The 14,440-nt window shown below is 49.7% G+C and overlaps 1 protein-coding gene across 2 annotated transcripts in view; it reads right to left on the bottom strand.

The window, feature by feature from the left end:
- dock1 (dedicator of cytokinesis 1) overlaps window positions 1–14,440 on the bottom strand; it is an 816,280-nt gene that overhangs the window by 187,892 nt on the left and 613,948 nt on the right. For both annotated transcript variants that reach the window (XM_070876753.1, XM_070876754.1), the window contains exon 32: window positions 7,419–7,477. In XM_070876753.1, coding sequence (XP_070732854.1) covers window positions 7,419–7,477 — 59 coding nt within the window. The remainder of the gene's footprint in view (window positions 1–7,418; window positions 7,478–14,440) is intronic.

Here is a 14,440-nt window from a genome sequence, read left to right as displayed (position 1 = left end):
AGACTGGCAAATGATACTTAAGGGTTGACGGTGGATAGGCAATGGCAAACATTTAAAGATCACATGGATGAACTTCAATTGTACATCCCGGTCTGGAGTAAAAATATAACGGGGAAGGTGGCTCAACCGTGGCTAACAAGGGAAATTAAGGATCGTGTTGTATCCAAGGAAGAGACATATACAGGAAAAGCAGCAAACCTGAATACTGGGAGAAATTTAGAATTCAGCAGAGGAGGACAAAGGGTTTAATTAGGAGGGGAAAAATAGAGTATGAGAGGAAGCTTGCTGGGAACATAAAAACAGACTGCAAAAGCTTCTATAGAAGAGAAAAAGATTAGTGAAGACAAACGTAGGTCCCTTGCAGTCAGAATCAGGTGAATTTATAATGGGGAACAAAGAAATGGCAAACCAGTTGAACAAATACTTTGGTTCTGTCTTCACGAAGGAAGACACAAATAACTTTCCGGAAATACTCGGGGACAGAGGGTCTAGTGAGAAGGAGGAACTGAAGGAAATCATTATTAGTCAGGAAATTGTGTTGGGGAAATTGATGGGATTGAAGGCTGATAAATCGCCAGGGCCTGATAGTCTGCATCCCAGAGTGCTTAAGGAAGTGGCCCTAGAAATAGTGGATGCATTGCTGATCATTTTCCAGCAGTCTATCGACTCTAGATCAGTTCCTATAGAGGGTAGATAATGTAACACCACTTGTTAAGAAAGGAGGGAGAGAGAAAACGGGGAATTATAGACCAGTTATAGCCTGACATCAGTGGTGGGGAAAATGTTGGAATCACTTATTAAAGATGATCAGTTCAAGTCAGCATGGATTTATGAAAGGGAAATCACGCTGACAAAACTTCTAGAATTTTTTGAAGATGTAACTAGTAGAGTGGACAAGGGAGAACCAGTGGATGTGGTGTATTTGGACTTTCAAAAGGCTTTTGACAAGGTTCCACACAAGAGATTGGTGTGCAAAATTAAAGCACATGGTATTGGGGGTAATGTACTGACGTGGATAGAGAACTGCTTGGCAGATAGGAAGCAGAGAGTTGGGATAAACAGGTCCTTTTCAGAATGGCAGGCATTGACTAGTGGGGTGCCGCAGTGCTCAGTGCTGGGACCCCAGCTATTTACAATATACATCAATGATTTAGATGAAGGAATTGAATGTAATATCTCCAAGTTTGCAGATGACACTAAGCTGGGTGGTGGTGAGCTGTGAGGAGGACGCTAAGAGGCTGCAGGGTGACTTGGACAGGTTAGGTGAGTGGGCAAATGCATGGCAGATACACTATAATGTGGATAAATGTGAGGTTATCCACTTTGGGGGCAAAAACACAAAGGCAGATTACTATCTGAATGGTGGCAGATTTGGAAAAGGAGGTGCAACGAGACCTGGTTGTCATGGTATATCAGTCATTGAAAGTTGGCATGCAGGTACAGCAGGCGGTGAAGAAGGCAAATGTCATGTTGGCCTTCATAGCTAGGGGATTTGAGTATAGGAGCAGGGAGGTCTTGCTGCAGTTGTACTGGGCCTTGGTGAGGCCTCACCTGGAATATTGTGTTCAGGTTTGGTCTCCTAATCTGAGGAAGGACGTCTTGCTATTGAGGGAGTGTAGCGAAGGTTCACTAGACTGATTCCCGGGATGACAGGACTGACATATGAGGAGAGACTGGATCGACTGGATCTGTATTCACTGGAGTTTAGAAGAATGAGATGGGATCTCATAGAAACATATAAAGTACCGATGGGACAGGTTAGATGCAGAAAGAATGTTCCCGATGTTGGGGAAGTCCAGAACCAGGGGACACAGTCTAAGGATAAAGGGTAAGCCATTTAGGACCGAGCTGAGGAGAAACTTCTTCACTCAGAGAGTTGTTAACCTGTGGAATTCTCTACTGCAGAGAGTAGTTGATGCCAGTTTGTTGGATATATTCAAGAGGGAGTTAGATATGGCCCTTACAGCTAAAGGGATCAAGGAGTATGGAGAGAAAGCAGGAAAGGGATACTGAGGTGATGATCAGCCATGATCTTATTGAATGGTGGTGCAGGCTCGAAGGGCCGAATGGCCTACACCTGCACCTATTTTCTATGTTTCTATGAGAAGGACAGGGAGAAGCAAAATGTGGCCAGAGGGAGAAGGCCCAACAGGGATGGTAACAAGAGACCTTACCCTCCCCAGGGTATTCCGGCAGTTGTTCTCCTACATCAATTTTATTGAGCAACAGTGTGTTTGAAAGCTGCACTTTAGCAATCACGTAGTCATAACTCTGCCATCTGCTGCAACCAGACCTCGAGCCTCAGACCAGAGTGAGGACAACGCTCTCACTGGCAGTCAAGGTCATCATCGCCAATGGATCCTTCCAGGGAGCGACAGGAGACGTCTCCAACATCTCCCAGTTTGCCATCCATCACCCCATCCGCGAGGTCAGATGTTCTATACAGGAGGAGGAGGCACTACATGTTCTTCCCCATAACCAGAGAGAAACTGCACGAGCGTCCATGTGGCTTCGTCAGGATAGCAGGCTTCCCCATGGTGCAGGGTGCCATTGACTGTACCCAACGTTGCTTTATGGGCACTGCATCCCAATCGTGAGGTCTTCCGTAACCGCAAAGGCTTCCACTCACTGAATGTGCAACTGATATGCGACCACACACGCAGGATCCTTACCATCAATGCCCACTATCCTGGCAGCAACCACGATGCCTTCATCCTGTGCCAGATCGGTGTGCCAGCTCCCTTTCAGCCACCACATCAAGCTCATGTCTGGCTGCTCGGAGACAAGAGCTATCTAGTCTCCACCTGGTTCGTGACTCCCCTGCGCAAACCCAACAGCCCTGCCCAGCATTCATACACCACCAGCCACCAGGAACATCATGGAGCAGACCATTGGAGTGCTCAAGCAGCAGTTCCGCTGTCTTGACCGCTCTGGAGGAGTCCTCCAGTACTCGCCTCAGCGGATGTCCCCATTCGTCATTATCTGCTGCATGCTGCACAGCCGTGACATCATGTGGGCACAGCCATTGCCACTAGGTATAGCTGTACCACATAAGGAGGATGAGGAGGACGAGCAGGAGGAGTAGCAAGAGGAGGAGGAGGACTAGGAGCAGGAGCACACCAGCGACGGAGGAGGCAGCGAGTCAATTGCGATTCTGCAAGAGGTGTGGAAGTTTGTGCCCACCTTCACCACCTGACAGAGGTCGCTGATTTTTTTCCTGCACTGAATGAGGCTTCTCTGCACCACTGTGTTGGCCGACACCTCCTAGTCCACCTCTCGCCACATTGCCCTGAAAACCTGGTGAGATGGCCTCCTTCCTGATGGAGGGAACAGCGATTCCCTCTTTGTCTCCAGTCCCCCCGCCAAAGTCTCCAGCTCCACATCTTTAAAACGGGTGCTCCTTTCCCTTGACGGGGGTTTTGCAGCAGCCATTTCAGAAAGATCACTGACTCAAGTGCAGCAATGCTGAAAATGAGCAGCAGCAGGTTCAAGATGTGCCTGCTGCCCTTGTCCTTCTAGATGGTAGAGGCCACAGGTTTGGGAGGTGCTACTGAAGAAGCCTTTGCGAGTTTCTGCAGTGCATCTTGTCGATGGTACACTCTGCAGCCACAGTACTCCGGTGGTGGAGGTAGTGAATGTTTAAGGTGATGGATAGGATGTCAATCAAGCGGGTTGCTTTTTCCTAGATGGTGTCGAGCTTCTTGAATGTTGTTGGAGCTGCAAGTGGAGAGTATTCCATCACACTCCTGACTTGTGCCTTGACGATGGTGGAAAGGCTTTGGGGAGTCAGGAGATGAGACACTTGCCACAGAATATCCAGCTTTTGACCTGCTTTTGTAGCCACAGTATTTATGGCTGGTCCAGTTAAGTTTCTGGATGTTGATGGTGGGGGATTCAGCGATAGTAATGCCTTTGAATGACAGGGGGCAGTCTCTCTTGTTGGAGATAGGCAATGCCTGGCACCTGTGTGGTGCAAATGTTACTTGCCACTTATTAGCCCAAGCCTGAATGTCATCCAGGTCTTGCTGCATGCGGGCATAGACTGCTTCATTATCTGAGGAGTTGCAAATGGAACTGAACACTGCAATCATCAGCGAACATCCCCACTTCTAACCTAATGATGGAGGGAAGGTCATTGGTGAAGCAGCTGAAGATGGTTGGGCCTAGGACACTGCCCTGAGGAACTCCTGCAGCAATGCCCTGGAGTTGAGATGATTGATGTTAATGTTAATGTGGTAGTTAGCGTTATTTTGTGGTGTACTGATGTATGTCATTTCTTGCTCTACTGGCATGTTAATTTACGGGGTATTGGTGTATGTTTCTGGGTGTCATTGTATGTTATACTGATGTTCCAAATAAAAATGGATTTTTACTGCTTTTCTCCAAATTTATCCGGGTTTTCTGGTGTCAAATATTTCCCCTTGATTGTCACCTGGTTTTGATGGTAAAAATAAAACCGGAAAAACATCTGAAGGAGTTTTTAAGTTGGCAATAAAAAAAGACTTTAATGATCCTTAATCAACACCTTTAGGAGAGGAAGATACTGGTAAATAAAAGGATGGACAAGAAAAAATATCTTAAAATGTTTCTGTCAGTGTCAGTCTCAATGGTAACAATCTTGCCTTTCTGCAGGGCTGAGGAAATGCTGTATTGTTCAGGTTTGGACTTTTTTGAAGAAAAGTGGCATTCTCATGATATCCTGGCCAATATTTATCCCTCAACCAACAACAAAACAGATTAATTGGCCATTTGTCGATCTTCTATTTGCAAAACATTGCTGCGCACAAATTGGCTGCCGTGTTTGCCTACAAAATGACTGAATACTTTTCAAAGGTACTTCACTGGCTGTGAAACATTTTGGGTTGTCCTAAGGAAGTGTGAGGCACTATGTAAATGCAAATTTTTCTTTTTCTTTTGTCCACGCCAAATTAATAGCCGCTTTAAACAATTGGCTCTTCCTCTTTGTCAGGCTGAGAGAGAAAGTGTATTAATTTCCGCGTTTCAAAAAACATTAATCTTACATATTAATTAAAGGGACTAACTATTTGTACTGCACTTTAAAAAAAAAAAACAGACAGGCATCTGTCCAGCCCCTCTCTCCCCCCGCTCTCCGCCCACCTCGCCCGTACTGCACTTTTTTGACGGAGTGGCGACAAGTCCCACCCCTGTCAAGCACCCCCACAGCCGAATCATTCCCTGCGCTTGGTGGCGAGAAGCAGGACCTGAGACTCCAACTCTCACCGCTCCCGGCCGGCCTGGGCCCGATGGTGGCGGGCCAGGGGCTGATGGCAAGAGAGAGGCTTGGAGAGGGGAGGGGGGGGGGTGGGGGTGGGAAGAGAGAGAGGCTGAGGGGAGGGGGAGAGAGAGGGAAGCTGGGGGGGGGGAGGGGGAACAGAGAGAGAGGCTTTGGGGGTGGGGGGGGAAGAGGGAAAGAGAGAGGCTGAGGGGAGGGGGAGAGAGGGAGAGGCTTGGGGGGGGTGAAAGAGAGAGAGGCTGGGGGTGGGGGGGAGGAAAGAGAGGCTGGGAGGGGAATTAGGGACTGGGGGGGGGGAAAGAGGGGCTGGGGGGAAGGAGAGCGAGGGGCTGGGGGGGGGGGGGAGGAGAGCGAGGGGCTGGGGGGGGGGGGGAAGGAGAGCGAGGGGCTGGGGGGGAGAGCAAGGGGCTGGGGGGGAGGGGGGAGCGAGGGGCTGGGGGGGGGAAAGAGAGCGAGGGGCTGGGGGGGGGAAGAGAGCGAGGGGCTGGGGGGGGGGAAAGAGAGCGAGGGGCTGGGGGGGGGGGAGAGCGAGGGGCTGGGGTGGGGGAGAGCGAGGGGATGGGGGGGGGGGGGAGAGCGAGGGGATGGGGGGGGGGAGAGCGAGGGGATGGGGGGGGGGGGGAGAGCGAGGGGATGGGGGGGGAGAGCGAGGGGCTGTGGGGGGAGAGCGAGGGGCTGTGGGGGGAGAGCGAGGGCTGTGGGGGGAGAGCGAGGGCTGTGGGGGGAGAGCGAGGGCTGTGGGGGGAGAGCGAGGGCTGTGGGGGGAGAGCGAGGGCTGTGGGGGGAGAGCGAGGGGCTGGGGGGGTTGGGGAGAGCGAGGGGCTGGGGGTGGGGAGAGCCAGGGGCTGGGGGTGGGGAGAGCGAGGGGCTGTGGGGGGGGGGGAGCGAGGGGCTGGGGTGGGAGAGCGAGGGGCTGGGGTGGGAGAGCGAGGGGCTGGGGGGGGGGGGGTGGGAGAGCGAAGGGCTGGGGGGGGAGAGCGAGGGGCTGGGGGAGCGAGGGGCTGGGGGGGGGGAAAGAGTGAGGGGCTGGGGGGGGAGAGCGAGGGGCTGGGGGGGGGGGGAGAGCGAGGGGCTGGGGGGGGGGGAGAGCGAGGGGCTGGGGGGGGGGAGAGCGAGGGGCTGGGGGGGGGGGAGAGCGAGGGGCTGGGGGGGGGGGGGAGAGCGAGGGGCTGGGGGGGGGGGGGAGAGCGAGGGGCTGGGGGAGGGGGGAGGGCGAGTGGCTGGGGGGGGGTGGGGAAGAGAACGAGGGGCTCGGGGGGGGTGGGGAAGAGTGCGAGGGGCTGCGGGTGGAGAGAGGGGGGCTGGGGGGTGGAGAGGGGGGGGCTGGGGGGTGGAGAGAGGGGGGCTGGGGGCGGAGAGAGGGGGGCTGGGGGCGGAGAGAGGGGGGCTGGGGAGCGGAGAGAGGGGGGCTGGGGGGCGGAGAGGGGGGGCTGGGCGTCGGAGAGAGGGGGGCTGGAGGGCAGAGAGGGGGGCTGGGGGGCGGAGAGAGGGGGGCTGGGGGGCAGAGAGAGGGGGGCTGGGGGGCAGAGAGAGGGGGGCTGGGGGGCAGAGAGAGGGGGGCTGGGGGGCAGAGAGAGGGGGGCTGGGGGGCAGAGAGAGGGGGGCTGGGGGCGGAGAGAGGGGGGCTGGGGCCGGAGAGAGAGGGGCTCGGGGCGGAGAGAGAGGGGCTCGGGGCGGAGAGAGAGGGGCTTGGTGGGGGTGGAGAGAGAGGGAGAGACACAGGGGGTGGGACGGGGGGGATCGGAGGGAACTCAGGGATGACTGGTCACGTTATTCCAACCCCCTACAAGGCACTTCGTTGGAGTGGATGATATCTCGTCACTATTCACTTCCTTCCCAATAAACCTGTGAACAATCTGTACACAGTGTCTGCCCCATCTATGGTGGCGAGGTGGGGGGGTGCACTTGGACTGGGGTAAGACACTTTGGCTGGCCCATGCTGTCTTCTGGGGAGCTCTGTCCTCTGTCACTTCAGGAAGTCCAAGTGGATTGAGTTACTATTTGCAAAGTCAGTGAGACCTTGGGATGGGCGGTTCCAGTTACACATTCCTGTAAAACTTCAGGGTGTGACTTACCCTCCAAGGGGATCAATCAGAAACAAAGAGTATGTTGGCCATTTTGGCAGTACAAATAAACGTGTCCTTAATTAAAAGGCACAACTTACCAAGGTTATACCACATGTCCCTGATCTCAAATCCGATTTGTCTCCTCATGTCACCATATCTGAGAAAAAAATAAAATAATTAATACAAACTTATCTTGGCGTCCTTAATATTTTGCTTTTCTCAATACAGAGCTAATTGTTGCCAAGTAAGAAGATGTGGCAGCCAAAATACACATAGCAAGATCTCATACCAGAGAACGTTGTTGACACTCAAGCAGGTCAGACAACATCTGTTGCGAGCACAGATCAGTTGAAGTTTCAGGCATAAACTCTTCCCTCAGAACTGAAAGAGTTTACAGATGAACAGCATTTAAAAAACAGAACAAGGGCAAAAGGGGTGGAAAAAGAAAAAAAATATAAAATATCTTTCTAACCTTCTATTTGTTCTGTTCCTTTTTAAATGCTGTTCATCTGGAATAACTTCCAGTTCTAAGATAGGGACCACACCTGAAATATTAATTTGTCTCTTCTCTGCATAGATGCCGAATGATGTACCGAGTGTTTCCAGCAGTTTCTGTTTTTGGCTGCAGCTTTGGCAATTATCATGGGAGGATGCCTTATTTTTTTTTAATTACTATTTTTTAAATAAATTTGGCTGCCAAACAGTAGTGGCAGGAATTTGGAGAATGGGTTGGGGGGAGCGTCGGGGGGGTGGGGGGGAGAAGAGGGTACAGTGGACTTGACACTCCCCTCTGGCACCCGGTTCCAACTTAGCCCAATTGAAAATCTTCAAACTCTGCATATCATAAAGATTCCAAGTGAAATTCATTCATGTCGTCTCCATGCAGTTCCTACTGGCCATCATTGGTGTGAGAAACAGATTAAATGTTAAACTGATGCAGCAGCCAGCAGTCTCTTAAGGTGTAGGCTGAAATACATTGTTGGCGTAGAGTAGAAAGAGTTTTAGTTTGCAACTAATTATTTTATTTGATGTATGACTGCTAGATTCCCATAGTTGGTATGTGAAGTGAAAAATGCTCCACTTCTCAGTTCGAACACTCATCACTTTAATAAGCACAAAGCAAGGCAGTAAAAAATGGCTGGGAATTAATTTCTGAAAGGTAACCTTTTATTTGATTGAAATGATTATGAATAATAAGTCTTTGCATATGCTCTTTGAATCCTTAGGAGTTTTGTTTGATATTACGATCTGAATTTTAATTAACCAACAATTAAAACCTGCCTGCTTTTTAAATCTCAGTGCATTTTGATCCTTTATTCACATCATTTCTGGTACTTTATTATAAGGTGTTTACTTCTTCAGAGAATAGCATACAGCAATAAAAAAATATAAAATGTAAGGTTTAACTACTAAAACATTTAAAAATGTTTCTAAGGGATGCTCAAATGTTGATCCAGCTTTCTTCTCAGTTCCAATTAACTATCTTAGAGAGTTCCACAATTAATTAAAATAAAAATTACAAAAATGTTTTGATTGCATTATTAGTATGCATTCAAAAAGTTATTAATAAAGCCATCTCCAGGAAGTTCAAGTCTTAACAACAAAACCATTGTTGCCAATTATGAGATTCATCACTCACAATCCTTTCATATTCCAGATTTACTTCCCATTTGGCCTGGTGCAGCACGGCCTTTTGGCCCACACTAATGTCACACATGCAGTATAAAGCACACACAAATAGTATAACCATTTGGGAGTGTTGGAAGCTCAACTGAAAACGCAATATTGTACTACATAAATACTTAAAACAAGTTGAAAGGAACCCTGGTGGCCCTCTGCACCATTTTCACGTTTCTAATGAATAGCAAGAACATTTCTGTCAGCTCTTTATTATCAAAACTTTCACTGGCAATTGGAGACCAGAAAGTCATGTTCGTTGCATGCATTTGAATATACACACACAAATCTCTGCCTTCTTCCACTTAACAGCAATCCAAGTTTGCATTGTAACTGCAGTCGCTTTTTCCCAACTTTGTTAAAAAATGGGCTGGAATTTTGTGTCATCTCCGCTCTTTGCCCTGGAGCAGCGGCAATGGCAGCGTTGAGGTGTTTTGGCCGGGCGGTCAGCCTCCAGCGCCCCGCAGCGATCCTCCGGTCTGGTTTAGCGGTGCGCTGAGCAGCACCACCCGGAAGAGCTGCGCCTGGTTGCAACACCGGCACGAGTTTTGATTCTTGTACAATGTCTCCCTTAGTGCTGCGCCCCCCGACTCAGGATCCAGTTGCCCAAACTTACTTACTGAGGAGCAAACTATTCCCGGGCACCAACTTTCCCGCCCTGTCGCCATTATCGTCCCCCAAAAACATCAAAGCCAAAAAGACAGCCCCTTGTGTTGCTTGGTACAAATATGACTAATACAGTACATTCAGAGTGGCAAACAATATTCTAGACAGAGTGGGGTCATTTTTCTTGGTCGTCCTCTGCCTTGGGATTTAACAGGAGCAGCACATTGTGCCTGCCCAGGCCCAGACGTGTCACCATTTCCTGCCCAGGGTCACCTCTAACTCAGGCTTACTTCCTCTGACTGCCTTGCACTTTAAAATTTGGTATTAAATTTGGGCTGGAATTTCCTCCTATCTCTTGCATGTGAATGCTGGGCCTGTGCCTACTACAGGCACATCCCCCACCATCTCCCTAGATTGCCCCGGAAATCTTGAGGAAATGTAAAAGGAGCAGAGACCATTGAAACAGGTCTCTGCCCTTTTTCAACCTTTGCATCCAGGAAATGGGTGAGCCCCAGGAGGAAGAGTTAAGAAAAAAAAATCATCTCTCGTCTCTATTGTAACTTAACTTGATGTTTTGTGCAGAGTATGACAAACTTCGCATTCACTACTACTGCAGTTGGTAGCCAACCGAAGCTCTACCTCCACTCCACGGGCACAAATTTCGGCTCGAGTTGCTCCTATTTTTTTGGAGCAACTAGTTTCGTGTGGAGTATCTTAGAAATCGCAATTCTCGGCATTTAGTTTGCTCCAGTTCTAGTTAGTTAGAATAGTTTCGTTTTAGTAGTTTTTTTTCCCCAAAAGGGAGCGTTACCAGCCACTTACACCTGTTTTACAAGTTTAGGCAGCGAAAAGTCGATTTTTGTATCCTCAGAAAAACCTTGCCTCCACTTTATAAATTAGGCGCAGGTAGCGCGAGATAGGGGAGGAAGGGAAGTTAGAGGAAAGTTAGGGGATTTTACAAAGCATTAAACACTTCACTTTTACCAATAAAGAGCCATCATCAATAATAAATGATAAATACATCAACCAATCAAAAAAATTAAAAAAATCAATCAATAAATAAAAAATGAAAAGTTTCTACTCACCTACTGCAGCACCGGGAGCCCTCCAACAGCCTGCCGAAGAGCTGGTCAGACGGGCCCGCCACCGAGGAGGTGTTCGGGTGGGGCCCGCCACTGAGGAGCTGCTGGTCGGGTGGGCCCCACCGCTGAAGAGGTGCTGGTTGGGCGGGCCCCGTCGCCGAAGAGCTGCAGTTCGGGCGGGGCCCACCACTGGGGAGGAGTTTGGGCGGGCCCCGCTGCCGAAGTGCTGGTCGGGTGGGCCCTGCCACTGAGGAGGAGTTTGGGCAGGGCCCCGTCACTGAAGAGCTGCAGTTTGGGTGGGGCCCGCCACCGGGAAGGAGTTCGGGCTGCTCCCGCTACTGAAGAGGTGCTGGTCGGGTGGGCCCAGTCACCGAAGAACTGCAGTTCGAGCAGGGCCCGACACCGGGGAGGAGTTCGGGCGGGCCCCGCCGCTGCAGAGATGCTGGTCGGGCAGGGCCCGCCACCGAGAGCGGTGGAGGCCAGGCGAGGGAAGGTGAGGCAAGCAGGTCCCTTCGGCCCGGGATAGGGTAGCCCGGAGACAGGAAGCACCGGGAGGGCCAGGAGCTACTGCGCACACCGCAGCTGCCGGCACTCTTTTTGGGGCAGGGCTGTAGCTCTGCCCCCAGGTGCTTGTGTTGCGCTGCGTTGACTGTGAAACAGGCCTGCTGGACTGGGAGAATCGCGGGGTAAGTTTTAGGCACTTTTTTAATTTAAAAAATAGGCGGGCCTCTCGGAGTGCGCCGTTCTGAGAGGACATCCAAAACTTGGGCCCCACGTGGTGAATGGTAAAAAAAAAATGGGTAGGAGGAAACTGTGAAAACAAATTAAGATTGGCCGAAATAAAGGTGACACATGGTTCAATTTGCTCTTGAGATGTCCTGAGGAATGACTGTTCACTGGCAAGGAGGCACACAACATGAAGAGAAATCATTCATGGCTATCAAACTGCATTATATGTAGTTCACGCCTACACAAGCAAAGATTTTAAGCTCCTTGGAATTAGTGACCACACTCCAAAAATACTTCATTGGCTGTGAAGCACTTTGAGACATCCGTTAGTTATGAAAGGTGCTATATAAATGCAAGTCTGTCTTTCTTTCTTGGAAATAGACATGTTGGCAATGTTGCATCCATTAGTAGCATAACCTGCCACAGTAGTTAAAATATCAGAACTCAAAAATATCCACTTGCATCTGCTAACATGTATTCATAAAACAAAGCCATCATGTTATAATATAAAGCAGATTAAAGATACAGGTTATATAGAAAATAGCACTGGTCTCTCCACTTTGTGTGCAATGTTTTCTATATAAAACCTTTAAGAGAATGTTTACATAAATATTAGGCAAGGCAACATCACTTGTGACTTAACAGAATGGTCAGTTCTTCGAAGCATCTCAAAAATGATATAATGCAAGGGATGGACATCTTTGAGATGCGTCGAACAATTGACCTTTGCATGTGTCACTATGACTTAATTCAAAACCAAAATGATTGCTAAGCATTGAAACAGTATTATTTTGTTTCCTGAAATGCACTGTCAAAACTTTGTACAGCTGATGTCTATATTTACCATGCAACTGATTGTCATTTATTCAATACTTCTCATGGCCAGATAGCTCCATTGCGATTAAAATATCGGCAGCATGGTACTCACTGGAGCTATGCTGCGTGCACGTCCATCACCATTTTAGCACGTGCATTGCAAGGCCTTGGCCCCAGGGTCTTATGGTGTCATTCAGACCAAAACCACAATTTAACCGGCAGCAACCTGGTGCCAGCCTCGCTAGGAAAACCCAGCTCTGAGGATTAGTAGGCTCAGAACATGGCCGAAAAAAGTAGATTTAAAAAAAAAAAATGTCTTGGGGGCCAGGACGAGCAGGGGTGTTCTTCTTAGGCTTCCTCTGCCCCAGGCTGGCCGTAATCACAACGGATCCCCCTCACTCCACTTAACTTGCCGGCAATATTCCCTGTAATGGGCTGCGCGACCCAATCAAAATATCACACATGCGCGTTTTTTTCAATTTAAAAGCCGGCTCACCAACTGCGCGGGAACCCTAAGGTGCTGCGCAGCAGTGCAGCTTAATGGGAATATTGCTTGCCGGGCACCATTCACATGGGTCCCTGACTAGTCCTGCTCGCAACATTTGCTGCCAACTCCTATCTGAGTTAAGTAGAGGCCAGATAATCCTCAGATGAGGGGGCTGCCATAGAAAGAATGGTCTGGTTGGTCATCATCATAGGCAGTCCCTCGAAATCGAGGAAGACTTGCTTTCACTCCAAAAGTGAGTTCTCAGGTGACTGTACAGTCCAATTCAGGAATTACAGTCTCTGTCACAGGTGGGACAGACAGTCGTTGAAGGAAAGGGTGGATGTGGAGTCTGGTTTGCCACACACATCTTGCGCTTGCTTTCTGCATGCTCTCGGTGACAAGACTCGAGGTACCCCTCCTCCACTTAGGGTGGTCCTTGGCCAGGGACTCCCAGGTGTCGATGGGGATGTTGCATTTTATCAAGGAGGCTTTGAGGGTGTCCTTGAAACATTTCCTCTGCCCACCTGAGGCTCGCTTGCCATATAGGAGTTCCGAGTAGAGCGCTTGCTTTTGGAGTCTTGTGTCAGGCATGCGAACAATGTGGCCCGCCCAACGGAGTTGGTCGAGTGTGGTCAGTGCTTCGATGCTGGGGATGTTGGCCTGATCGAGGACGCTAACGTTGGTGCGTCTATCCTCCCAGGGGATTTGCAGGATCTTGCGGAGACATCGTTGGTGGTATTTCTCCAGCGATTTGAGGTGTCTACTGTATATGGTCCACATCTCTGAGCCATACAGGAGGGCGGGTATCAGTACATACCTGTAGACCATGAGCTTGGTGGCAGATTTGAGGGCCTGATCTTCGAAAACTCTCTTCCTCAGGTGGCTGAAGGCTGCGCTGGAGGCAGTGTTGAACCTCGTCGTCGATGTCTACCCTTGCTGATAATAGGCTCCATCAAGTGGCAGGGGGTACAAGTGGCTCTGAGCTTGCCAGCCCAGTGTGCTGAAGAACCCAGCAGACATCGGACAGTCAACGAAAGACACTTTTAACTAGTGCCTCGCCCAATAGGTGCAAATCTGAAATCCCCTTTTAATGGAAGATACCATTCCACATAAACACTTTTTAAAACAACATTTTTGAACCATACAGCACAGCCAAACCCAAAAAATAACCCACGGGGAGACATCTCCCAACAGCCAGGAGCAGGTGAAGGAAGGAACAAGGAGAGATAGAGAGAGAGAGGAAGGAATATTGAAAGGAGGAAGGAAGGAACAAGGAGAAGAGAAAATGAAGGAACAAAGAGCGAGAAAAGGGAACGAGAGGGAACAAATCAAGGAATGAAGAGAAGGAGAAAGGAAGGATTAAGTCTCTGTTCAAATCAATCTATCAGATAAATCAATCCTATGGGTCCAGCTGGTTTTACTTTTAAGTTGCCGGGAACAGAGCTGACAAACTCGGGTCAATGAAATGAACTGAAACTCCCTGGAAAAGATTTAAAATTATTCTTTCAAACATGATCGCAGATGGATTGCCGGATTGTGTCACCACTATCCTGGTGAGGAGGGGGAACGGAACCTGCAAAAGAACTCTAGTTACTCTGCTCTCCCCTCTCTCTCAGAGAGCCAGCAAAACAAAAGTTACTAATGTCCCGCCCCCCCCACCCCCCCACCCTCCCACTTCAGTAATTTCCCACGGAGAGGACTAGCTTTTGTGTTGCCACCACAA

The sequence above is a fragment of the Pristiophorus japonicus genome, chromosome 3 (assembly GCF_044704955.1).
Source record: "Pristiophorus japonicus isolate sPriJap1 chromosome 3, sPriJap1.hap1, whole genome shotgun sequence".
Taxonomy (NCBI): domain Eukaryota; kingdom Metazoa; phylum Chordata; class Chondrichthyes; family Pristiophoridae; genus Pristiophorus; species Pristiophorus japonicus.
Note: the sequence above shows the minus strand (reverse complement) of the source record. Positions and strands in the feature narration are given on the sequence as shown.